Genomic DNA, 26,783 nt, shown 5'->3' with positions numbered 1-26,783 from the left:
ACAAGTATTTTGAATCCAACCAGCAACTAAGGTATTACTCATTGTCGTAATAGCGTTAAGTTCTTTCCAATACTGGTGTCCTTGTCCGCTTTTATCGCCCGGTTAGTGGTAGCAGTAATGGTAGTTCTTTCCTCTTTCCTACATAAATTCCATGCAGTTTTTCCATCCTGCATGGTTCTTTTTCCTTTCCTGCCAGCTTTGGCTGGAGGGATGGGGGGGTGGGGAGGAGCCTTCGCCTTTGCTGTCCTTCATCTTCCACCTTTGATTAGATAGTTAGTGTAGCTTGTCACAAACAGCCTCGTAAGAACAAGCAGGTCTGCTGTTGTTTGTTCTTCCTTTGTGTCCCTTTGAGATCCTTCCACAAGAATTCAAAAGCTTGCATATGACGTCCGAGAAATGCTTGAGAAGATCGAATTAGTAAGGGTCATATTCTTAAACATATCCGCGGCCAAGCACACATTTGACAAGGCTTACGTAGGGCTTTGGAGCATTTCCAGGGGTAGTTTTATGACCCTGGTGGTAGTCTGGCCTTTCTTCTGTACCATGAACCTAAAACCACACGCACAAGAACCCGACTGATCTCCTTTTTGGCCTTTGGAACGATGTGAGTAGCGTCTGAGAACACCTATAGCTCTTACTTCACAGCTCCCATTAATCATTCCACAAGCATACAAAAACTTGACGTCTGAGGAATGCCTGAGAAGAATGAATGCCTCCCACGCCAACACTTGGATCGACGAGACTCCTTAATGCCCTCTGAGCCTCCTGACCTTGACTGTGAGTGGGAGACAGGCGGCCGAGACAGCAACTTGCACAGGCTTCATCTCTCACCAGTCCCCTCGCCCTCCCCCTTCAGTTTTGCCACGCCCCCTCCACCCCTTCACCCGTTCACGTGACACTACTGTTGCTGACATAGGTAAGTTTCTGCGGCTATGGTAATTGATACTACTACAACTACTTCTACTACTATCATCTTCCGGATATACACAAACTAACACATTCTCAATCATATTTCCCTCGGTATTCTTAGGCGATTCGATCCTACTCTTACGTCACTCGTTTTTAAAGGCCAAAAAAGAGGAGGTTGAATGCGTTTCTATGGGTGTTTCCTTACGTTCTTGGTGCAGAGGAAGGGTCACGTACACTACCACCACCAGGGTCATAAAACTACCCCTGGAAATGCCCACCACAACTCCTACGAAAGCCTTGACCAATGTGTGTGCCCGGGCGCCGAAATGTTGAAGAATATGACCCAAGCTGACCCCTGAACCCTTCCTCCACGTCAGCGATCCTCCTCTCCTCCCCCTTCCCCTTCCCTTCCAGCTCTTCCGTGTCACGAGAGGAAGCCAAAAGAAGGTCATGCATCCCTGTTGGTAAGGATTTGTAGGGAAGGAAAGAAAAATAGCTATGGGGATTAACTCTTTCAAGTGTGTGTGTGTGTGTGGGAAGGGGGGGGGGGGGGGGTGAGAGAGAGAGAGATAATTACATAGATAGATTTACATAGAAAATCAGACCACACAGACCCCATGGTCCAGACTAGGTGGTCTGTCCTTAAACCTAAGTGATTATACATTAATCAGATGGCTCCAAAACGTTGCTTTTCTACTCTAGTTAATATTAAGTTGAAGGAAGTGACGGTCGAGCTTGTTTTTAAAGGAGTCAATCGTGTGAGAGAGAGAGAGAGAGAGAGAGAGAGAGAGAGAGAGAGAGAGAGAGAGAGAGAGAGAGAGAGAGAGAGAGACATATAAAACCTCAACATGCCAAGCTAAGTAACAGCAAGAAACACAGAGAACGAGGCTGCCAGACGGACGATAGCAAGCCCACACCAACACACACCATACACACACACACACACAAACGGGGGTGGGTGCGCGGGAAGGCAACTTGAACATGAGGCAAAGGTAGGCGTATGGGCGTATATTCTAGCGAGATGGCGTCGGGGGCAGGACTCGAAACACCTATAACTGTGACGTGTCTTGTGAGGTGAGGTGAGGTGTGGTGTGACGAGGGGCGGTGTCGTGAAGCGCCTGCGAGTGAGAGCCTAGATGGCTGATGAGAGCGTTTCCTTAGCACGGTGAGGGCCTCCGCGCGCCGCTCAGTCCGTTCAGGCGGTTCGGCGCGGTGACTTGCGTGATATACTGCAGCAGCCCGTCACGTGTGTGTTCATTTACTTAGACGTTTCATTAGCGGTAAGCTGAAAGTGCTCCCCCATGAATCATATAGGAGAACAGAATCGAAAATTGCGGAGGGTATATATTTTACTGTGACATACTGCAGAAGCCCGTCACGTGTGTGTTCATTTACTTAGACGTTTCATTTGCGGTAAGCTGAAAGTGCTCCCCCATGAATCATATAGGAGAACGGAATCGAAAATTGCGGAGGGTATATTCTGTGACATACTGCAGCAGCCCGTCACGTGTGTGTTCATTTACTTAAACCTTTCATTTGCGGTAAGCTGAAAGTGCTCCCCCATGAATCATATAGGAGAACGGAATCGAAAATTGCGGAGGGTATATATTTTACTGTGACATACTGCAGCAGCCCGTCACGTGTGTGTTGATTTACTTAGACCTTTCATTTGCGGTAAGCTGAAAGTGCTCCCCCATGAATCATATAAGAGAATAGAATCGAAAATTGCGGAGGGTATATATTTTTCTGTGACATACTGCAGCAGCCCGTCACGTGTGTGTTCATTTACTTAAACCTTTCATTTGCGGTAAGCTGAAAGTGCTCCCCCCATAAAATGTATAGGAGAACGGAATGCTGAAAGTGTTCTAACCTGTCTATAGGAAAACGGAATCGAAAATTGCGGAGGGTATATATTTTTCTGTGACATACTGCAGCAGCTCGTCACGTGTGTAGTCATTTACTTAAACCTTTCATTTGCGGTAAGCTGAAAGTGCTCCCCCGCAAAAAATCATATAGGAGAACGGAATGCTGAAAGTGCTCTTACCTGTCTATAGGAGAAAGGAATCTAAAACTGCGGAGGGTATATATTGTTCTGTGACATACTGCAGCAGCCCGCCACGTGTGTGTGGATTTCCATAGACCTTTCATTTGCGGTAAGCTGAAAGTGCTCCCCCATGAATCATACAGGAGAACGGAATCGAAAATTGCGGAGGGTATATATTGTTCTGTGACATACTGCAGCAGCCCGTCACGTGTGTGTTCATTTACTTAAACCTTTCATTTGCGCTAAACTGAAAGTGCTCCCCCCAAAAATCGTATTGGAGAACAGGATGCTGAAAGTGCTCTAACCTGTCTATAGGAGAACGGAATCGAAAACTGTGGAGGGTATATACGTTGTTCTGAGTGATATACTATAGCCCGTCACGTCTCTTAATTTACATATACCATTTATTATTTTGCGGTATGGTGAATGTGGTCCAGTCTGCCTATAGGAGAACGGAATCTTAAGCAGCAAACAGAACAGGCTACATCGTTCTGTGTGATATATTCTAGCCCGGTTACATGTGTGGCATTCATCGCATACGTAAAAAAGAAAGAAAAAGGAAAAAAAAATCTAGAACAGGAAAACGCTGCGAAAAACGGAGATTATGTTCAGTCGCATGTAACTTCCCACATTTATTCATTCTTTTTATACCTGTAACATACGACAAAACCACAGGTGTTCCAAGCCTTGTGCAGGGGCGGGATGTTACAGTGCACAAACTCGGGCAAATGAGATAAAAAAAAATGCCCTTGAGTAAATGTAATTCTTTTGTTGTTATCTCTCCTCTTTATTCGTTGGTGATACATCATTCACGAGACCCCAAACAAGGCTAAGATATGCATCTGTGCCGCTAAGTTCGAATACATCCATCTCTGTTGATTCATAATGTGTGTGTGTGTGTGTGTGTGTGTGTGTGTGTGTACTAGGCTTACCACACATGTTTAGCTGGAGCCTCCCAAGGATAAACTCACGTGCTTCCTATTGACTGAATCTTGCAAACATTTACATAATACATCTCGCACCGTCCTCAGTCACGTTCCTCCAGTAATAGCTTGTGCGTGTCGCCGAGGGACAGGAATACAGGAATACAGTGAGCGCGTGGAAAGGGAGAGATGGCAAGGAAAGATTAAGTTGGGGGCATACGCTATAGCTGCTCGTGGCTTTAGTGTTCATCTCCGTAACAGCGCCAGTGAGCCATGCAGGGCGACGTCACGAGAGGAGAAATCGAGGTTAAAACAGTAGGAGAGAAAGAAAGATATACTCGAGTTAAGATACGAAGGAAGGAGTGTGCTGGAGAATATAACAAAGAAATGAATGAAGATGGGAAGAAAGGAAAGAAATTAACATAGAAATGAATGAAGAGAAAAAAGAGAGGAAGGACAGGAGGCTTAATCTAGTCACATTCTAGTGGGTGTATGCATGTATTTGTGAGCTCTGAGGGATCCGTCCAGGTGCGGTGAGGCCGGGAGTTGAGGACAGGGAAAGACAGTGGCAAAGGGGTGGGCGAGGGAGGTGTGGATAGATAACACGGAGAGAGTAGCAAGATGAAGTCAGATGATAAGAACCAGGAAGAACCGCCTCGCTCACAGTTTATTTACACTTCCCACGCGCTGCATAATTATATAAGACTCATGTGACACTGCCAGGTGAGTCCCATCGCTTATCGGCCAGACAGTGCAGCGACGACCACCGCTGAGTTGATGTGTCCGCACCCTCGCGAAGAAGTGTTTCATAACGGCCGCTTCCTCGAGCTCAGCGGCACGGACCAAGGGCACACGAACACCTTGCGGAGCGGGGGTGCGTGTGTGCGTGTGCTTGCGTGCTGGAACACCTAATTTGAGTACGAGTCTGTGAGCAAGTCATGGCACCGCTAACACCCTGAATAACCACGTCTGCGGGCACGGAGACAAACAGGTCGCGGGTAATAGAGTGACAACTGGATGACAGTGTTACCAAGTGAAGTCTGGCAACTGGCGATTTTTTTATACTGTGCTACTGAGGCGTGAAATACAACACCGACAGACACCACCAACCTAACCTCTGCTTGGAGTAATTTGATGCTAAAAGTAGATGCATATTTTCCCTACACACACACACACACACACACACACACACACACACACACACACACACACATAATCAGTCAAAATGTCATTACAGAACTGGTAAACGTGACAAAACTGACACACTTAAAGGACATGAAGAAAAAGAGATAAAATTAACTGACAGGAAAGGCGTGCGCGGAACCATCACAAGGACTCACGCAACTGTGTAACTTGGGGGTGAGCAGGGGACGTGGGGCAAGCAGGCAAGCAGGCAAACAGGCAGGCGGGCCACAGAAAGGCCTCTTGGGTTATGCCACCGCTGACCCTACGATGGCAGCGGGGTTCGCGGTCCTGTGTGGTGTAGGCGGTGGCGGCGAGAAGCCTCCCCGCCTGGCCCTGCTGATGCCTCCGCCCGCCGCCGCCCCAGCACGCGCCGCCCCATGATCAGGAACGTCGACTTCGCCTTGCCAGGGTGTTCGATGGAGATGTGCAAACCCCTCCGCGCCATCAGCTCCTGCAGACATGTCGGGTGAGTGTGTGTGAAAGGCCCCTGGCACCCTAACGCAGCTTTTCCCTACGTCTGTCAGTACGCCAAGTCATGTGGGTATGTGTGTGATATTCCTGGCACCCTAACACACCCTTTCCCTGCGTCTGTCACTACGCTTAAACCATGTGTGTGAAAGGTCCTTGACACCCTAACGCACCCTTCCCTTACGCTTATACCCACGCTTAAGCCAGGATGTGCTTGTTCCTTGCACCCTAACACACGTACGTACCCTTCCCTCACGCCGCTTATGCCTATCACTACGTTAAGCCATGAGTATGTGATATCCTGGCACCCTTACACACCCTTCCCTTGCATCTATCTCTATGTTAAAGCCATGAGTGAGTGAATCTCCTTGGGACAATCACATGACATGACCCTCCCCAATGGCCTTCACGTTGCCCCTTGTATACCTTTCTCCTGTCACTGCTGCCCTAACACCCAAACCGTGGCCTCAAAACACAACCATGACCCACCTCAATACCTACGATGTTACCCCCTTTTAGTCCCTCTCTCACCCCCTCCAACACCCCCCCACTTTTGTACTCTCTCAGTCACCCTCTTAACCCCCATTACGCTGCTCCTTTCTACTCTCTTCTTCACCCTCCTAACCCCCACCACGATGCCCCTTCTGTACCCTTTCCTTCACTCCTCCTATCCCCTACCACACTACCCCTTGTACTCTCTTCTTCCCTCTCCCTAACCCCCAGCCACACTACCTCCCTTATACCCATCCCTTCACCCTTCCTTACCGCATTGACCTTTTCGTACTCCCTTCTTCACTCTTTGGACTCCCTTTTTCAACCCTCCCTTACTCCAACCTCACTACCCCCTTTTACTCCCTCCTTCCCCTCCCTCTTCCCCATCCCATCAGCCCCCCCAGCACCCATGAAAAAACTAAACAACTAAAATAAAATAGTGAATGGTGAGGCCCAGTGAGGTTTCTGTCCAACTCCCTTACCTAAACATCTTCCCCACAGTCAGTACCTTAAGCAGTACCATTAACAAGCACACCCCATCAACCTCCCTTAAACACTCAAGCCTATCTCCTCCCCCCTCAACTCCTTCCCTTCTCCACCCCCTCCAACACCTTCCACACATCCTCGTCTCGTCTCGTGCATGCAAACAACAAGCACACCCCATCAACCTCCCTTAACCACTCAAGCCTATCTCCTCCCCTTCCTTACCCTCCCCCTCAACTTTCCTCTCCTCCACCCCCTCCAACCCTTTCGACACATCCTCGTCTCGTCTCGTGCGTGCAAACAACAACCACACCCCATCAACCTCCCTTAACCACTCAAGCCTATCTCCTCCCTTTCCTTACCACCCCCCATCAACTTTCGAGTCCTCCACCCCCTCCAACTCCTTCCACACGTCCTCGTCTCGTCGTCTCCCGCATACAAACAGCAAACACATACCTCGGTCTAGTTTGCTTCTGCTCCTTCTTTTTCCTCCTCGCATTGCAACTTTAACCTCTCCTGCATCGATAAATACTTAACCTCATTGAAAGAAGTACCCATAAGTAGTTACGTGTGTGTGTGTGTGTGTGTGTGTGTGTGTGTGTGTGTGTGTATTTCTACTTTCTTCATCTTTAGTTGTGGAGGTGAGGCTGATTCACTCGGCCACACACACACACACACACACACACACACACACATACACACAAAAAAGTAGATCATGACTACATTAAATTTTCAGGTCATATTTTATTATTTATTTATTCATTTACTTATTATTATTTCTTGTTGAGGTGAATGACCACGATGAGAATATTAATGTGAACAGAAGAAAATAATTGTCGTTCGTTCACCTCTTGGAAATGTGAAAACAACAGCCTTTCTTTTATATATAATTTTAATGTCATTTTACGTTGAATCTACGAAAGCACTAGATAACGTTGTATTACGTAATAGGGACTCACCACCACGGTACGTACACAGTTGAATGATATAAAAGGGTACAGAGAGAGAGAGAGAGAGAGAGAGAGAGAGAGAGAGAGAGAGAGAGAGAGAGAGAGATTAATTAAGGGAAAGAGTATTGTACCGCATTCACCAACGTGGCATTCGGAAGAAGAAACCCGCTGATATGACAGTGCTTCCCCCCGTTCCCACCACCGCCACGCCTCGGCCTGACTCAGACGGTAAATGAAGCCACCAGGATGGAAAGCAGGGAACATTTGGCAACGAGTGCAGACGCAGGAGGGAGGGCTTGAACCACCACGCAGGCAGGCAAGCAGGCAGCCAAGCAGTTGTATGAAGAACAGGAATGTGAGTCCTACCACGTAACAACAATATGAAAACGACGAAAATACATCATGTTCATCCATCAAAGTCTATCCTTAGTTTAGCTACCACATAAGATTGTCTATTATAGTTTTCAAGAGGTAGCCGAGAATGTTTGGTGCGTGTGTGTGCCAAGGAGCAGCCCTGGCGGGGTCCGAAGGGTTCACGGGTGGTGCATGACACGTAGTTTTCGTTTCCTCGCCTATAAGTGGACCGTTGTTTATCAGCCACCCCGAAAGTGCCACACATGTATAAAAAAATGTACACCACTTACCGAGACGAAGATAAGGAAACGCGTGTGTGTATATCTGTATCTGTATCTATCTATTTATCTCTATCTATCTATCTGTCTATCTATCTATCTCCATCTACCTCTATCTATGTAACCTTTATCGACTTGCAACTCCCTCTCAGATCTGCTCCTTGCGGCAAATATTGATTGTGAGGCTTATTATTTATTAATTTGTTTTACCACTTTATTTTTCACCTCTTGTATAATTTCCCTAAAAAAACCGTGTGGCTTATTTGGCACACTCAGGGCTCGGTACCGTAACACTTCCCCTCAGAAGAGTCAACGATCGATCGGGTGATTCGGCATCCCGCTCGGCTAACAAACACACGGGTGGCTGAGGGCGTGAGGCTCCCCCTGTACCACTTGCTACTAGTCTTCACCAGTACTTGAGCTGGTTTGCTTGCCGCGGCGCCCTATCACGTACTCTCAAAACGGTCCACGCGCGGTAAATATTGATTCAGGGCCGAGTAGACTCAGGTGCACGCCGCGCTCACGTAACCCGCGAGCTGAGAGCGAGGGAGCGCCGCTAGAGATGACCCCTTACGTAAACCAGCGCTGACGAGGTTACGTAAAGCTATAAAGAGATACTAAGCGCGCTCGTGGCTTGCCGAGTATATACAAAGAATACCTGTATATGTGTTGACGTGTGGTGCTCTGATATAAACCTTCCGTGGGCGTCGAGGAAAATATTATACCTTACCTAACAACCTCCCATCGCCTCACCGTCTCCCTCCCGGCAATACTCAAGGCGTGTGTGTACGGCCTGGCGGGGACAAATATGTAAGAGATGAGTTATCGGGCACCAAACACTCTTTATATGTCAGAAAATGTTACAGCCTTACCATACCTCTCTCTCTCTCTCTCTCTCTCTCTCTCTCTCTCTCTCTCTCTCTCCTACGTCAGCCAGATACTCCCTCTCGCTGTGGGGTTACGTAGCCTTATAACTTGGGTAGGAACAAACATATGAATGCTGAATCGTCGTTCGTAGGTGCCGGAAAATGTTTGGACCCTATAGCTTACCTAACAATCGCCGCGCCACTCCCCGTCCCCTCCCCGCTCTCTCCGCCAGCCCGCCACTCCCCGCCCCGTGAGGTTACGTAGCTTGGGGAGGACGGTCGGGCCGCTCGTGCGTCGGACCCGCCGCCAGCCTGCCCAGCCAACCAGTGTGCATAGAGGCACAGAACAGAGACCTTCCTGCGCTGCTGTGAGGCGAGAACAGGATACAGTGACACGTTAAAAGATACTGAAGATACTGAAGTGCAGACACGTGTCGGTAACGGTGAGAAGGTTCGCAAAGGTACAAGATTACGAGCGAGAGAGGAACGTGCAGTGAAGTTACAAGGAAGAGCTGAGAAAACCCCAAAACGCGTCCGCTACCAGGAAACGTAATGTGTGTACAACGTAAAGCGCTTCCGTGTTGAGTGAAAGAAAAGGTATAAAACAAAGTTAATGACCGAAGACTTGAGTGATCGTCGAGGAGATGACGTAATTTTGCAGACGCACGTACGAGTCATCAGTCCTCAGTTATCGATAAAAAGAGTGAAAGGGAATAAAGAAAAAAGGTAAAACAATGTGAATGAACGAAGACCATTGAGTAATCGGTAAAATAGCAAGTGGAGGAGATGACGTAAGTTTGCAGACACACCTACGAATCCTCAGTTTTCGGTTATCGATAAACTGAGTGAAAAAAAGGAAAGCAAGTGTTGAAAGAGCTGAGTATTTGGTGAATAAGTGAGTCGAGAAGGAAATGAATAGGAAATATCGTGAGTTTGAAAGCATAGTCGAGTCCTCAGTCCTCCTTCTCCCTCCTCTGCCTTATAAAAGAGTAAATTAATAAGAAAAAAGGCAGAGTTCGACGATATTATTACATATTCACCTCCTTCCATGTGTTCTCGACTTTAACACGCTCGGGAAGACTGGAGGAACGGAAGGAGAAGAAGGAGAAGGAGGATGAGGAGGAATGAAGTCAGGGAAGAAGGAGAAGGGAAGGAAAGAAGTGTAGGAAAGAAGAAAAACAAATCATCCTATAAGCGATTCCTTGCGCGAGTGACCTAAGCTGGCAGGCACCTTCGAGTTCTCAGTCCTCAATCAGCTGGTGGTATTGATCCTCAGGTTCGTCATCACACCCACAAGCGAACCCAAAGCCCTCCATGCACCACTGGCCCGCCCGGGAGATCTGCTTGAGTGCTTGATTTGACAACGGCGCATAACGGGGATATATGCGTTGGTCACGGCAGGAAGAGACAGCTTGGAAAGGCCATGTTCTTAAACCTTTTGGGGCGGTCCAGTTGCTACACATATTTAACAAGGCTTTCGTAGGCGTTTCGGGCTTTTCCAGGGGTGGTTTAATGGTCCCGGTGGTAGTTTGACCCTTCTTCTGTACCATGAAGCTAACAAATCACTCATGAGAACCAAGTGAATCTCCGTTTTTGGCCTTTGAAAATGGTTGACGTGCGAGGTGGAAGCATCTGAGGAAACACACGTAACACCCCCACGCCCACACAGTTCTAAGCTCTACCCACACCAGCAGAGAGAGAGAGAGAGAGAGAGAGAGAGAGAGAGAGAGAGAGAGAGAGAGAGAGAGAGAGAGAGAGAGAGAGAGAGAGAACACAAAGGGAATATACGGTATGAAAATAACTATAGAGAGGATATTAATACAGTCCAACGCCCTGTATAGTTCTTAGCTTTCCCCAGACGGGCAAAAACGCATAAAAACTGAATTATACGGTATGAAAAATGTGTTTGAGAGAAAGTATTAAATATTGCAATGTGGAAGCGCCCCTCACTCTCTATCTCACACACCAGAGAGAGAGAGAGAGAGAGAGAGAGAGAGAGAGAGAGAGAGAGAGAGAGAGAGAGAGATAATAATGTCAATCTTTCTCACCAGGGGCGTTGTCAGGGCGGGCGGTATTGACTGGCTGGTTTCCTCTCCCTTCTCTCTCTTCTCTCCCGCTCCTCACATCCTCAGAGAGAGAGAGAGAGAGAGAGAGAGAGAGAGAGAGAGAGAGAGAGAGAGAGAGAGAGATCCATGGTTACGTAGGTCTTGAATTGCAACATGAAATTTAAATACCACAAAATTGTTAACGGAAGAGAGAGAGAGAGAGAGAGAGAGAGAGAGAGAGAGAGAGAGAGAGAGAGAGAGAGAGAGAGAGAGAGAGAGAGAGAGAGCATCATTGTTACGTGGAGATAAAAAAAAAAAAAAATATAGAACGTGAAATTTAGACATCGCAAAAAATTTTCCTCGAAAGTCGACCATATTTTTTCCTCAGAGAGAGAGAGAGAGAGAGAGAGAGAGAGAGAGAGAGAGAGAGAGAGAGAATCACGTGTCTCTCTCTCCACGTGACTAGCTGACTGCACGTGTCTCCCCCCTCTCTCTTTTTTTCTCCCCCATCTGTTCTCCACTCTCTCTCTCTCTCTCTCTCTCTCTGCTTGCACTGGCGGCCGTATGTTGTCTTCGTTGCCAGTATGTTTTCTTCTATAAATAAATTCCTTTTCTTAATCTCTCGTTCACTCGCTATATCTTATAACAAATACACGAGGGATTATGTAACTATGGACTCCGGTTACCCATATGTTCGTCCTCTCTCTCTCTCTCTCTCTGTACGGTAATCTCTCTGCTATCTTTAACGCGTCTAATACCTGTCACCTCGCGAGTCCTGTATATATTCTGACAAGCCTCTAGTGTTCTTAATAAACGTCTGTGCACCTCCTCAGTTCGCCCGTCTGAAAAGCCTCTCCTGGAAGTTGCTCGGATTTGACTGGACTGTTTTGTGATGCTGGTGATGGTTTTGACACGCCTTCAGCACCTTTGAGCTTTAAAATCACCCATAAGAACCCGGTTAATCCTCTCCGCGGCCTTAGGAAAAAGTCGTAATGGGAGATTGATATGTGGAGAGTACGGACCTTAGTGTTATGTCATGTGCGGAGCGGCTAGGTAAGGGGGGAGTGAAGGTGAGGCGGTGTGTATGAGGGGTGGTCCAGCACGGAGCATCAGAGGCCCAAGTGAAAGTGTTTTAGGCACCATAACGAGGCTGAGAGAGAAGGGAAAACTGGTATACTGCTGTGACGGCCATGATTGCTGCTACTACTACTACTACTACTACTACTACTACTACTACTACTACTATCACTACCACCATAATTTCCTCTTTCTCTTCCATCTTTTTGTCCTCGTCCTCCTCCTCCTCCTCCTCCTATTGCTACTACTACTACTACTACTACTACCATCACCACTACCACCATCATTTCCTCCTCCTCCTCCTCCTCCCACTCCTACTACTACTACTACTACTACCATCATCATTTCCTCTTTCTCCTCCATCTCTTTGTCCTCTTCCTCCTCCTCCTCCTACTACTACTACTACTTATATTAATAGCAGCATCATATTATCAAAGTAGAGCACTATATAATTCGTGATGGAGATTTAATTTGATATCTTAAAAAAACTCCTACGTTGGGAAAGCATTATGTATACACTTAATAACGTTTACGTAACTCAGGTCGCTGCCGTTACGAAATGAAACACCTACTCGGAGAATGAGGTGGAGATTTACCTTTACGAAATATTGCTAACTAAGTGACTGTTCGTTTAATAATTTTGGGATGTTGTTTTGAGAAAAGTAATCTTGTTTTAAAGTGTTTTGTCCTCAGTTATCGATAAACTGAGTGAAAGGGAAGAAAGAAAAGGTAAAGCACAGTGAATGAACGAAGACTATTAAGTATTCGGTAAAACTGCGATTTGTTCCGCTCTGATTTCCTTTATGGAGTGCAGCAAACGATCATGTCTAACTATATTTTGTTCGTTATCTATCTATCTTTCTTTGGCGGTTACCTGTTGCGAATTCTTCAGGCTTATCACATTAACTGACAAGAGACATGAAACTTACTTAATAACCGATCGTTTCATAAGTTTGGGGTGTCGTTTTGGGAAGTTCCTCGTTTCATAAGTAAGGGGTTCTGTTTTGGGAATTTCCTCGTTTCATAAGTAAGGGGTTCTGTTTTGGGAATTTCCTCGTTTCATAAGTAAGGGGTTCTGTTTTGGGAAGTTCCTCGTTTCATAAGTATGGGGTTCTGTTTTGGGAAGTACCTCGTTTTAAAGTATATATTGTTCCCTTATTGCTTTGTTTATAGACTACAGAAAAATATAGGTAACGATGCCTGATCCCAGTATTCTGTGATCAAAAGACTATCGCTAGCAATCTATCTGTGTCGGTTTGCTGTTACGAATTCTAGCTTTTTTTTTTTTTTTGCAGTAAAGGGAGCAGCTCAAGGGATAAAAAAAAAGAGAGAAAACGAAAGAAAAAAAACGCCCTCTCATCACTGCCGCTATTAAAAAGGGTACAAACGATGGGTTCGTAAACTAACAAGAGACGAACGAGTTATACAAACATCGGACTCTGGGGTGTTGGGTAACGCGGGGGAGCGGCTGGCTAAGGTTACAGGTGACAGGAAGCCGCGTTACCGCCTTATACAAGCGGTGCAGGTGTCGGGGCTTATATATACACACGTGGCTGCCCAGAGACCCGGCTTAGGATACCGGCAGTCAGGGCAAGGCCGCCGCTCAGAACGGTACACGGCATAGCGGTATTCCTCCATCCCGCGACGGAGTAACGATGTGAGGGTGACTGGACCTCGACTTTACTATTTTTCCCTTGGCCAAACACTTCAGTCACAGTGAAATAAGTTTGATGGATACTGCCCTGACTTATGGTTTCATCGGTGGCTCCTAATGGTACAGTGGACATCTAAGAGGGTTGTGAAGGACCGATTAGACTTAGCAGGATCCACTGGCTGCGTTCCGTATGTTGTGACAATACCACTCCTGCCTCGACCACTGCACCTCAGAGTCCTGATTAAAAAAGAGAAGTTGACTGAATGTTTTAATTCTTGTGTGGACCAAACTATTTCAAGGGAGCGTGTCAAATCGTAGCCTAAAGGAACACGCAAAATAAAGTTATTGCAGTAAGGTGAACGCTGATTTGGCAGACTCGCTAAAACAGGGGATAGTCAATACCTCGCAATCCCGTGTACAGCAGGGCGACCACTTCCAGACCTGCCGCGGTGGTCACTACGGAGAGCCGGGAATGATACGTGAATATAAAGGTTAGCCGCGACCCTCACCCACGCCTACACGGATACCGTTAATCTCGGCGTCACTCTGCTTCTGCAACACCTGCACACGCCGCCCACGCCTCCCCGCGGCTGTGACACGTGTACTATAGACCTAGATTAAATTTTGTGTAACGCTGAACGTACCCAACGGACGAGAGCACGCGGGTGCAGGGTACGGTTCCGTAACTGCGCGAGCTGCTCCCCGCGCCGCCAGTCACGCAGGGGGCCGAGCCATTGGCCGAGCAGGGGCGGGCGGCTCTGCGTGGGGACAATGAGCTTTACGTAACACACTCAGTCCTGGGACGGCTGGGCTCTGTTGCTCGGCTTCGGGAAACGTCTGGCTTTTTTTTATAGTGTACATGAGGGAAAATAGATGATAGTTTCCCCTTGCGGATGATTTCTGTTGTAGACAATATGATTCAACAAACTTCATTACCTAATCGACCCAGCCTTGCACTCATTCCATCACTACTTCCATTGCTACTTCGGAAAACGATATCTTTATAGGTATGTGTTTAGATAGATAGATAGATAGAGAGAGAGAGAGAGAGAGAGAGAGAGAGAGAGAGAGAGAGAGAGAGAGAGAGAGAGAGAGAGAGAGAGAGAGAGAGAGAGAGAGAGAGAGAGAGAGAGAGAGAGAGAGAGAGAGAGAGAGAGAGAGAGAGAGAGAGACTGCACGGGGCAAGATGTCATGTCATTGCATAAGATAAGTAACGCCATATGGACACGAAACACAAATATCTCTTAAGAAACAAGTGTAAAATAACTACATAAACCTTTAACAACTATTACCCAAAACACAAGGGCAGAAAAAAACTAAACGTCACCGCTAAACAAAGAGGTCCGCCCGGTGACACGAGAGCGAGAACCAGAGGCAGTAACTGAGGGTCTGGCGAATCTTACAAGCCTTACATCCCTCAAATAACTGTCTGCGTGCGGCTTTGGTATCACGAGCCTTCTATTACCACGGCGAATGATAGTGATTTGCATTCCGGTCTGGTGTGACTGCATACGCCTTTCGCCTTTGGAAGTGGTTCTGCGTCGTATTTGAGCCCTTCTGAATTAGCGCAAGTGTTAGAACATAGCGAGTAAATACACGTTTTACGAGCTACTGTTACGGAATGCAGTTTTATACCGTTATATGTGACCGCAATGCTTCAAGTCACACCACAAGACAAAGCAATAAACACGAAAGGACTTAACATTGGTACAGTCCCTATTTTGGCAGTGGTGGTGCTTGCGGCCGTGTGATTTTAGAGAATTCGAAGCCATAAACCCTTATTTCTGCCTGGTCAAACAAAGCAATCACGTTATGCCTTCAGAAGTGCCTTGGGACAGCGGTTGCATTAGGTTCTGATCTCAAGAGTCCTGTACTAAGCCTACCTGTGTTTAAGCCGATCCAGCAAACACATATCAAGCTTTTAGAAGTGCCTTGGAATACTGATTACATTAGGTTTTGATCTCACGAGTCCTGTATTATGGTTCCCAAATGACCTCAAGTACTTTTGTTATTGTCTGGCCTAACAGCGCATGGACTAGCCAGCAAACACATAACATAATGCCTTCAAAAATGCCTTGAAATATTGGCTGCATTGTTCTGATACCACGAGTTCTCTATTATGGTTCCCAAATGACCGCAAGTATCTTTTTATTCCGTCTGGCCTAACAGCGCATAGACTAAGCCTGTGCGTGTTTATGCCAATCCAGCAAACACATATCGCGCCTTCAGAAAAAGTGTACTAGGCTCTGATATAAAAAATCGTCTATAATGACACTCAAATGACCGCAAGTATTTTTTTTATTCCGTCTGGCCTAACAGCGTATGAACTAGGGCTGTGTGTGTGTGTGTTAATGCCAATCCCTCGGGGTCTCCGGGGAGGTAAGGAGGAGGAGCGAACAGTGAAACAGATGGATGGCAGCGTGCGGTGGCGGCGGAGACCATCGGGCGGCGGCAGCGATGAACTCCTCAGAACATTACGTCTAAAACCCTTGTGCTAAGCCTCGCTGAGTTGATCTGAGTCGAGTCAACCCTCTCGCCTCACCTTCCCCTTCCCTTTCCCTCCCTCGCCATGCCTCTCAACTCCGGAAAGTGGTCAAGGAAGAGGAAGATTGACCATGGGAGCGACTGGCTGTTTATGCACCCAAGAGCACCAACACGGCAACCCACACGACCAGCGGCGGAGAGTGAGGGGGAGTGCAGCAGTGCCTTGGGGGGAGCCAGTGCAGCACCAGAGGCCTGTACGGGCGTCCTCCCACCCCAGCCTGAAGGAAGATCTGAAGGAGGAGGAGAGGGAAGAGGAGGAGAAGCTTGCGGGGAAGTTACCAGTGAAGGAAGAGCTCTTGGGGAAACTGGACGTGGCGGAAGAGGTTTCAGTGGCATTGGAAGCGAAGGAAGAGCTTTAGATGAGATTCTGAGTGACGAAAGAGCTTTTGAAGAGGCTCGAGGCGATGGAAGAGGTTTCAGCAACATTGGAAGCGGAGGAAGAGCTATTGACGAGATTCTGAGTGACGAAAGACCTTTTGGAGATGCTGGAAGTGAAGGAAGAACTTTTGAAGGGGTTGGTAGTGGCGTAAGAGACTTTGGTGACGTTACAAGTGATAAGTTTGGTGCTAGTGGTGGTGGTGGTGCGGGGGCCTCCAGTCTGTTACACCCACGACACTCCGCATCACCCACGCTTCTTCCTGATCCGACTCGCCTCCCTCACCACAGACTAGTCCAACTCTTGTAAGTCCTTTATAATGAGTGTACTTAGCGTTTGTGAAATGACGAAGTGACCTCAGCTTCTCTTTGGTCGTAATCGGTAACATAACATACAACTCAGCAGTTCAAAGCACGTGAACTCTACTGGAATGCACGCTAACTTTCATTTACTTATCTGGTCAATTGTCTTTTATGCCAAGTGGAATGAGCTCATCTACTACTACTGCTGCTACTACTACTACTACTACTACTACTACCACTACTACTACTAATATTACTACTACTATTACTACTACTCATTTAATCTCTCGTATTGCATGATTCAGTACCTAAACACACACACACACACACACACACACACACACACACACACACACACACACACACACACACAGCCAGCTGACTCAGTGTCCCCTCTCCCTCTGCAGCAAGTCGTTCCGCCTGCAGGGCCTCCAGCAGGACCACCGGCCCCTCAAGATCGTGCGGGCCAGCCAGCAGTACATGTACGACAACACAAACTCAGAATACCTCGACTGTGTCAACTCCGTGTCCCATGGTGAGTTTGCAAACCTCCAGCTACGTGGGTGGGTGTGTATCACCTCGCAAGGGGGGTCATTAGGATGAACAGAGGTTCTGTGTGTATTCACGTGAAGAAATGGTGTGCTCTTTTCCCTGGAATCTGAAGTGTGGTTAAAAATATATGACTTAGTAGCGATCAAAACGAGATGTTGCACGGATACACTGGAGCCACACGCCCTGCTTATCCCTCCCGCCCACCTCCGCGGTCTTACTGGAGAGTGAACTGTTTGCTGTTCGCTTTTCTGTAACTATTGCAGTCTCATAGTTGTCTAATTACTCTCCCTTCCCGCAGTGGGCCACTGCCATCCCGCCGTGGTGCGGGCCACCTACCTCGCCAATAACCTGGACGTGGTCACGCCTGGCTGGGAGTTCGACACGGGCGAGCTCACCTACCCGCGGCAGCTGCGCCAGATGCTGCCCGACCACCTCGACACCTTCCTCTTCTGCGACTCAGGGTGCGTACTCCCAGGCCTCCTGCAACAAAAATTTAGATAAGATAAACTGTTAACACTGCCTCACACACAACACACTTCCTCTACAGGAGACAAATGAATCGTGACAAAAAATTTACTAATACTTAATATTGCCTTACATATGTTGTGCATAAAAATAACTCGGATAACATTTTATCAGCCATCCCCGTGACCTCTCACCCCTCCCACAGGTCCGAGGCGGTGGACCTGTCGCTCCAGCTGTCTCGGCTCCACACGAGCGGGACGGAGACGGTGGTGGTCGACAACGCCTTCCACGGCTGCATCGAGTCTGTGCACCAGCTCTCCCCGAAGGTGTTCAAGGCCAACAACATAAGTGAGTACCCTGGGTGAGATCTCCTGAAGCGGAGGCGTCATTCTTTAAGCAAAATCAGTCAATAATGGGTAAGGAAACGCGCCCTGCTGATGCAGTTGCAGTCTGTCACAGACCATTTTTTTCCGAAGCCGTTTCCCTAGTGTTTATGTCAACGTTAAGATGCTCCAATTATTCCCAGCTACTTTCGGAGCACTTCATAGCCATCCTGTCAAACGTACTGCCTCCATAACCGCTGTATTGCAAAGCGGCATCATACTAGAAAGTACATCTCCATAACAACCGTTTCTTAGGCGCTCTAGCTTTCACAAATCGCTGAGTTCCAGCACCTCTCAACTATGTATTTTTTGGGAAAATGTGATCTAACTTTGTGTTTCATTTGCATTAAAGAGAATCAAACACCTTCAAAATTTTATGGGGTGCAAAACAATGCTTAAATTACGTGCAACACAAAGATAAACGCAACCCTCTCTAAAAGGAGAGGTAGACTACCCATACCCTGTGTGGCCACGGCCTAATCTGCCCGCCGGTGTCACCACGTCACAGCCAAGGCGGACTGGGTGCACATCGTCCCCGTCCCGGACCTGTACCGCGGGGAGCACCGGCGAGAGGACCCGGCGGCGCTCGACAAGTACCTGGCGGCGGCGCGCGAGGTGGTGCTGGGGACGAGGCAGGGCGGCAGGAAGGTGAGGGCGCGGGCACGGCCTGGGACGGCGGTGATCTGTGTCTGTTTGGTCTTTTCTTTCACCACAGATCAGTTCACGCTGTATGTTATGTCAAATTCACTCAAGGCCGAAGAAAAACTGTCAATCACATCGGTAGTTTTCATGTACATGTAACAAACACTCTCCAGAAATCATCACACACGCTGTATTTCATGTTTCAGGCTTATTATTGGGTTCCCCGCGGGTATTTCTTGCCGAGCGGCCTTATGTTGCGCCCTCCGTGGTTACCGTTACTAACGCCGCGCCTCTCGCCGCCAGATCGCCTGCTTCATCAGCGAGCCCATGCTGGTCATCCCGGGCTGCGTCATGCCGCCCCCCGCCTGGCTGCAGGAGATATACAAGTGAGTGGCGCCCTCAGACGTGTACTACAGCGACCACCTTCTATTTAGTGATGTATAGTAGATTTTCTTTTTAGTATTGTTTTTATTTATTTATTTATATTTTTTTTTACAACAAAGGAGACAGCTCAGGGGCAACAAAAAGAGTGAAAAAAAAGCCCGCTACTCACTGCTCCCAAATGTATAAGAAACTGCTATTTAACTAAGTTCCCATGAAGCACTAGAACCAGGGCATTGAATCATTTAAAAAACAAGCTCGACCAACACTTCTTCAATTTAATATTCACTACAGCAGAAATGCAAAGTCTTGGTGGGATTTGATTTAATATTACTTCACTTTTTCTGACTATCTATGTAAATCTGAGTGTCTATGCAAATATATATAAATCTGAATATCTATGTAAATTTATGTAAATCTGGGTACATATGCAAATCTATATAAATCTGAATATCTGTGTAAGTCTATGTAAATCAGAGTATTTATGCATATCTATATAAATCTGAATATCTATGTAAATCAATGTAAATCTAAGTATCTAAGCAAATCTATATAAATCTGAATATGTATATAAATCTATGTAAATCTGAGTATCTATGCAAATCTATATAAATCTGAATATCTCTGTAAATCTGAATATCTCTGTAAATCTATGTAAATCTGATCATCTATGTAAATCTCTGTAATCTGACCCCCTCTGTCTCTCCCCAGGCTGGTGCGGGAGTGTGGTGGTCTGTGCATCGCTGACGAGGTACAGACTGGCTTGGGTCGCCTCGGGTCACACCTCTGGTCCTTCCAAGCCCAGGAGGTCACCCCGGACATCGTCATTATTGGCAAGACAATCGGTAGGGACGAGATGACGAGGGAGCGTGTGTGTGTGATTTCTTCGCTTCACTTTATCTTTTTAATGTGCCGTCCATCATGCAGGTCATTCATGATAGATAACTCGGTGTGCCTCAAACTTTTCTCGCTGCGACCCAGTTTTCTCTCATGACCCATTTTAAAGCCTCGTTACAGTTTTTATATTTTTTTACAGCAAAGGAGTCAGTTCAAGGGCATAAAAAAAAGGAAACAAACATGAAAAAAAAGCCCGCTACTCAAAAATAATAAATAATAATATAATAAGACACAGTTATGAAGTCCATTTGGGTGGGGCGCGAACCTCCTCACAGCACCGCTGTACAACCAAAAGTACATCATTCTCTCACATATGTCAGCTACGTACTGTTTGAAATTATGTATAAAATATTCTGTATACATATTGAAAAAGATTTGGTAGAGCTATGGCCAGGGGAGTCCCCAAGCAGGCCATGCCCAATGAGACTTCATAGCTGAGTGTGACTATAGAAGGTGTGCCCCTCTTGTAGTCTGGTATTTGGTTATATGAATCAATAGTCTTCTTTTTTGCCCTCATGTCAACATTTACTCTCAATTTTCTCCTCAGACTCACTTTCTCACTCTCTGTCTATGGCATTACTCCCCTTTAGTTATATCTGGGAAGGTGTGGAGATGAAGAGAATATTCTGTCTCAATCCAGCACTGAGGGGCGGCCTGCACTTTGAAAACACTGGTTACTAATGGTCTCAACTCCTCTTTCTTCCTTACTCAGGTAACGGGTACCCAATGGCAGTCGTGGCCACCTCCAAAGAGATCGCTGCCGTGCTGGGAGATCGAGTCAAGGAGGTGAGTGGAAGCAGAGCCGTAGAAGAGAATAGCTTGGCCAACTCAATCACAAGCTGTCTCCACACATCCTTTGCCTCTATACATACTGCAGCTTTGGATCTTTAAGCCTTTCCTCGTATAGCAAATTCCTTGACATCTTAATCATTACTGTCACTCTCCTCTGTAGGGCAAGTTTCTCAACCCACTAATCATTGCTGTCAGTCTCCCCTGTAGCGCAAGTTTCTCATCCCACCAATCATTATTTTCTCTCCCCGCAGTACCGGTGCTCGCAGGTGGTGGATGCGGTTGGCTGTGTGGTGCTGGAGGTACTTCAGCAGGAGAACCTCATGGCATCAGCAGCCTCTGTGGGAAGCTTCCTGCTGGAGTTACTGGCCAAGCTGCAGGAGAAGCACGAGTACATTGGTGGGTCATGGCGCTGTGCTTTCTGAGTGTGTTTGATAAGTTAATATTTGGAGGGAAGAGAAGTAAGCAAGGAGTAAAACATATAGAGGATAAAGAAAGAAATAAAGATGAAAGATCAACAGGAAAGAAAGAGGAAAGGGAAGAGAAGTAAGCAAGGAGTAAAATATATGAAGGATAAAGAAAGAAATAAAGATGAAAGAACATGAGTAAAGAAGGAGGAATAAAGAGAGAGACTAAGATTGGTCAGGGAAGTCATTCTGAACCCTTTTGATGAGAGAAAGCCCTTTGCTGCCTTCCCTAACATGCTCAGTCTAGCCTTCAGAGCATTATTTCAAGTTTAAAGTTCCCTTCACATCTATATTTTACCCTCCTGTGCATTTTCTCGAGTTCAAAGTCCCATTAACATACCTAGTTCAACCTCCACTGCATTTCTCAAGCTCAAAGTCTATTTTTATGTCAATCTTAAGTTCATTTATTTATTTTCTCAAGTTCAAAGCCTATTTTTATGTCTATCTCAAGTTCATTTATGTATTTTCTCAAGTTCAGAGTCCCATAAACATACCCACTTTAACCTCCACTGCAAATATTCTCAAGTTCAAAGTCTATTTTTATGTCTATCTTAAGCTCATTTATTTTATTGATGCTGAACGCTGATTTCCGAACAGGTGACGTGCGAGGGAGTGGCCTGGTAGTGGGCATTGACGTGGTGTGGACCAGAGAGAGTCGCAAGCCATCGCAGGAGATAGCGGAGCAGATTGTCCACAAGTAAGACTGGCACGGAGACTTAACCTGGTATCAGCGACAAGCCAAATTTGTGGCTTTACCATGTACCAGCGACGGGCCATATTTGTGGCTTTACCGTGTACCAGCGACGGGCAAAATTTGTGCCATGATAAAGACCCCCCAAAATAGATGATGCATAAACTGATCACAAATGCGTTGATATATATTATGAAATGGTTTGCGTGAGTGATGATTTTTTCTCATTTTTCTTGCTTAGAGGGGCCTTTAAGAAACATGATCCCTGCAGCTACTGGGTTAACAGGACTAAATCAATCAGAAAGACCAGCTGTTTGCTCCTCTTAAAAGATAGAATGTCAGAAGTTGGTTTCTAAAATGCCCTCATGACAGAAATAAAGCCAGCACAACAAGATTCATCCAAAAGTAAAAAATCCCCTACATCCATATCTTAAAAACTAAAAAAAAAGTTCTTTATGTCTTGATATATGAATCCTGAAATATATATCCAGTTGGAGGCTTGAAAACACTAAATCAGACTAAACCTCTACTGTGTTTGGAGCCAGATTTAACCCGGTACCTGCGGGGATCATGCTTCTTAAAGGTCCCTCTAAGCGAGAATAATGAGAAAAAAATCATCACTCATGCAAACCATTTCATAATATATATCCATGCATTTGTGATCAGTTTAAGCATCATCTATTTTGGGGGGTTTATATCGTGGCAAAAATTTGGCCTGTCGCTGGTACACGGTAAAGCCTCAAATTTGGGCTGTCGCTGGTAAACAGTAAAGCCACAAATTTGGGCCGTCGCTGCTACCAAGTTAAGGGGGGACTACTGAGGCTGTATCTAGCTATCTAAGGAAAATTCTCCATACCCTGGGACCCTAAGCCTTCTACCTCACACAAATGCTGCTCGGGATAAACAAAATACTGAATTCCAAGGGTCCTATAATTCCTAATCTTGCCCTGGCTGTGTCCTTTGTGAAAACTGCTCCTGAACCTTTGTGAAAACTGCTTCTGAACCTTTGTGAAAACTGCTCCTGAACCTTTGTGAAAACTGCTCCTGAACCTTTGTGAAAACTGCTCCTGAACCTTTGTGAAAACTGCTCCTGAACCTTTGTGAAAACTGCTCCTGAACCTTATTTTTTTCTCTGTGCCAGGATGAGGGAGGAGTACGTCATTCTGGCCAACGAAGGCAATGAGCGGAACGTGCTGATGCTGATGCCGCCCATGTGCTTCACGCAGGACAACGCCACCAGCCTGGTGCAGCGCCTCGACAAGGTGCTGTGCGAGCTGCCCAAACCACAGGTGCCAAAGGAGGAGACCGGCCTGCTCTCCTACAACATGTGAGTGGTGCACCGCTGAGTTGTGGATTATATATAGATGTCACTTTGGAAGCCAGAATGACGTAAACTTATGCAAGTTAACCAGCATCTTCAGTCTTTCATCTCTCTCACTAGTAAACTGAAGCTGCCTTCCTTTTTCTGTATTTCCTTCTTCCTACAACATTGGATTATGGATGTCACTTTGGAAGCCAGAATGACATAACCTAATGCAAGAGTTAACCAGCATCTTCAGTTTTTCATCTCTCTCACTAGTAAACAGAAACTACCCTCCTTTTTCTGTATTTCCTTCTTCCTACGACATAAACATTTTTTATTAAGAGGGGAGTCAAGATGCTTCAAGATGATATTTGTCTGTTATTCATAGGGGCAAAATGTTGTAGATATTTATTACTTTGATCAACCCTCAGCCCGCCACTGCTAAAAAAAAAAAAAAAATCGCTTTTGAACACTTTCAGGGTGACGGGTATGTGTGAGGGCCGCCTGGGCATCATCCAGCCCCAGGAGGAGGGTGAGGAGGAGGAGGGCGAGGGGTTCCCCTGCCCAAGGAACACCATGGGCCTGGAGGGCTCCCAGAAGAGCTACCAAGACCTGGACTGATGCAGCAACGCCTCAACCCAACACTGCAGCCATGGTTAGCCCTGTGTCCAAAATTGTGGCCCTCCCTGTTACCAGCCGACAACTTTCAACCATAGACAAGTGGCTGAGGATTACCCACATGCTGACCAGATTAAGAAACTCTGACTTCAGGAACTTGAGTGTTAACAGGGGCAGCACTGGGCAAGAATGAAGAACTATTGCAGCACCATTGAAGGGCTCAGGCCAACCACCAGCAACCTTCAGGAAAGCCTACCAGTGCTGTGGACAAACTATCGAAAAAAGAGAAAAGTTAAGACTGTTACATCACCATCAAGGCTTATGTCTGGGCCTGTTCATGCCATTCCTCCAAGTGACTGATAAAGGAGAGAGGTATTAATGTGCGTGAGTGAAAACCTTTGAAAACAGACACACACTTGAGGCGTTCACACTGCCATACAATACAATGACCCTTGACCTCTGGGTGATAGTTCGTTATCATTTAAAAACTTTCATTTCTGGCAGAGTGAAAAACAAAAGGTCTGGACTGGTCTGTGTACGTCACTCATCCCTCACTCATCCCATACATCATTCCGTCCTCTCAGTAACTGTAAGGCATCTCATCCAGCTCATGTATCTTTCTATAAACCACCTATTTATCAAAGACCCGCCCCTCTGCCCTCTGTCCCTGCCGCTCCAACACAGTGACGAATGACAAGGCTGAGTGTCCAAGTGTCTGTGATCCTTGATGTGTTCCCCTTGCGTCCATACCTGTGTCCTTAGTTTGTATGATTTTAAGCTCAATCAATTAGTCAGTCAATGGGGGCATATATTGGGGGGCTCATCACCTCACCCACCCAACAACACCAAGCCTTTTTTTTTACAGCTAAATAAACAGCTCAAGGGCAACCAAAAAAAAGGTGTAAAAGAAAAAAAAAAGCCTGCTAATCGCTGTTCCTGGTTCTGGGAGTCTGAATTTGTGAGGCAAGGTGATGTTTAACCCAGTAGCTGCGGGGATCATGTTTCTTAAAGGCCCCTCCAAGCGAGAAAAATGAGAAAAAAATCATCACTCATGCAAACCATTTCATAATATATATCAACGCATTTGTGATCAGTTTATGCATCATCTATTTTTGGGGGTTTTATATCATGGGAAAAATCTGGCCTGTCGCTGGTACACGGTAAAGCCACAAATTTGACCCGTCGCTGATACCGGGTTAAAGGAAGAAGGAAAATTTAAAGAGATGTGTTGCAATTACTGTCATAGCCAAAGGCAGGTATAATCTTCCCTTGAGTACACTTTTATTTGGACCCAGCAGCCTGAACTAAGCCACCAATGCTGTGGGCCAAGGTCCTGAAGAGAAGATATGTTGTACTGGTATCTGAGCTGTGTTAGGGCCGCCCAGTGTAACATCTAGTTGGAAAATCTTCAAGGATCACGTAAAATCTCAATGTTTGCAGAGATTGATGCTGTTTGGAATGTAGGCAGCAAGCATACTCATTTGTCCCACTGGTCTTAGGTGGTCTTGCTTAGGCCTATGGGTGGGTGTGGGGGATCTTGAAGTAAAGGGATGGGAGCCTGTTTTGTGAGGTTCTTTCTGTGATATCATTCTTATGTTCCATTGTATTTGTGCTAGCTATGGGGGAGGGGGAGAACAGTTAACCAAATGTGAGTAATATGATATTTTTTATTTAATTTGACCCAGTAGCTGCGGGGATCATGTTTCTTAAAGGCCCCTCTAAGCGAGACTAATGAGACAAAATCATCACTCACGCAAACCGTTTCATAATATATATCAACGCATTTGTGAGTCAGTTTATGCATCATTTGTTTTGGGGGGTCGCTGGTACATGATAAAGCCACAAATTTGGCCTGTCGCTGGTACCAGGTTAAGGAGGTTAGTGAGAAAGGTGGTGGAAAGGGTGATCGTAATGTGTGTTTCTCGACCATTTCCAAGGTGTTAATTTTTCCCTGACACATATATGGACACAGCGGGGAACATGTCATGGATCACGGACACATGGATGCCTGGCCCAACACACTCACTCACCCGAGCAAAATTCCGGAGTATTAGTGAATCATTGTCATTACTTTGCTTCTTAATACTTCAGTCAGTCTCGATGTCCCCCCATACAACTCTGACATCCAGCATTTTTATCATTACTTTCTTTAACATGCCGACAACTCTTCCGGCGATCCTCTCAACCCTCACTGCCATCAGCAACCACCACCTCAATTCCACGTCATCCACATCAAACATTTGTCAGGTCCACTTCCAAGGTATTAATGCTTTATGGTGTGCTTTAAAAAGTTTTTGATATTCTGAAAACAATAAATCCGTGAAGTATATGTGTGTCTGTTGTGCTCCTCAGACCATAGAACAAGGCTACTCAAGATGAAGAAAGGTCCAGTTAGACAAGTTCAAATGTATGCAGAGGTCCAGGTAAGTACTGTAGCTTAACCGAGGGTCCAGCTACAACACCTCGGTATGCCAGTTGAATAGCCCTGCCCTAGAAAGTTTAACCCGTCCGCTGCGATTGGCACGGATTTCGCCTTCACTGGTAACCTGGTAACATACACTCCCAGGTCTTTCTCTGGCTCTGTGGTGGATAGTGGAGTGTTTCCCATGTGGTATTGGTGTGCTGGATATCCCCTCCCAAGGTGC

The 26,783-nt window shown here is 46.4% G+C and overlaps 1 protein-coding gene across 12 annotated transcripts; it reads left to right on the top strand.

The window, feature by feature from the left end:
- Positions 1-1,884: 1,884 nt before the first annotated feature.
- LOC126996234 (5-phosphohydroxy-L-lysine phospho-lyase-like) lies at positions 1,885-26,467 on the top strand. 12 transcript variants are annotated; one of them, XM_050856593.1, is made up of 13 exons: positions 1,885-1,901; positions 5,114-5,527; positions 17,358-17,485; positions 17,801-17,963; positions 18,173-18,315; positions 18,859-18,998; positions 19,296-19,378; positions 20,085-20,218; positions 20,983-21,056; positions 21,314-21,458; positions 22,124-22,223; positions 23,359-23,544; positions 24,000-26,467. In XM_050856593.1, the coding sequence occupies exons 2-13, from the start codon at positions 5,439-5,441 to the stop codon at positions 24,139-24,141; spliced, it is 1,527 nt and encodes a 508-aa protein (XP_050712550.1). In that variant the 5' UTR covers positions 1,885-1,901; positions 5,114-5,438; the 3' UTR covers positions 24,142-26,467. The 12 variants fall into 12 exon arrangements, with proteins under 12 accessions (XP_050712550.1, XP_050712548.1, XP_050712549.1 ...); XM_050856591.1 differs by lacking the exon at positions 1,885-1,901 and adding an exon at positions 2,049-2,189; XM_050856592.1 differs by lacking the exon at positions 1,885-1,901 and adding an exon at positions 2,142-2,157.
- Positions 26,468-26,783: the final 316 nt, after the last annotated feature.

Source organism: Eriocheir sinensis, chromosome 9 (assembly GCF_024679095.1).
Source record: "Eriocheir sinensis breed Jianghai 21 chromosome 9, ASM2467909v1, whole genome shotgun sequence".
In the NCBI taxonomy this organism is placed as follows: Eukaryota; Metazoa; Arthropoda; class Malacostraca; order Decapoda; family Varunidae; genus Eriocheir; species Eriocheir sinensis.
The sequence above is the reverse complement of the archived record's forward strand: the minus strand, read 5'-3'. Positions and strand labels throughout refer to the sequence as shown.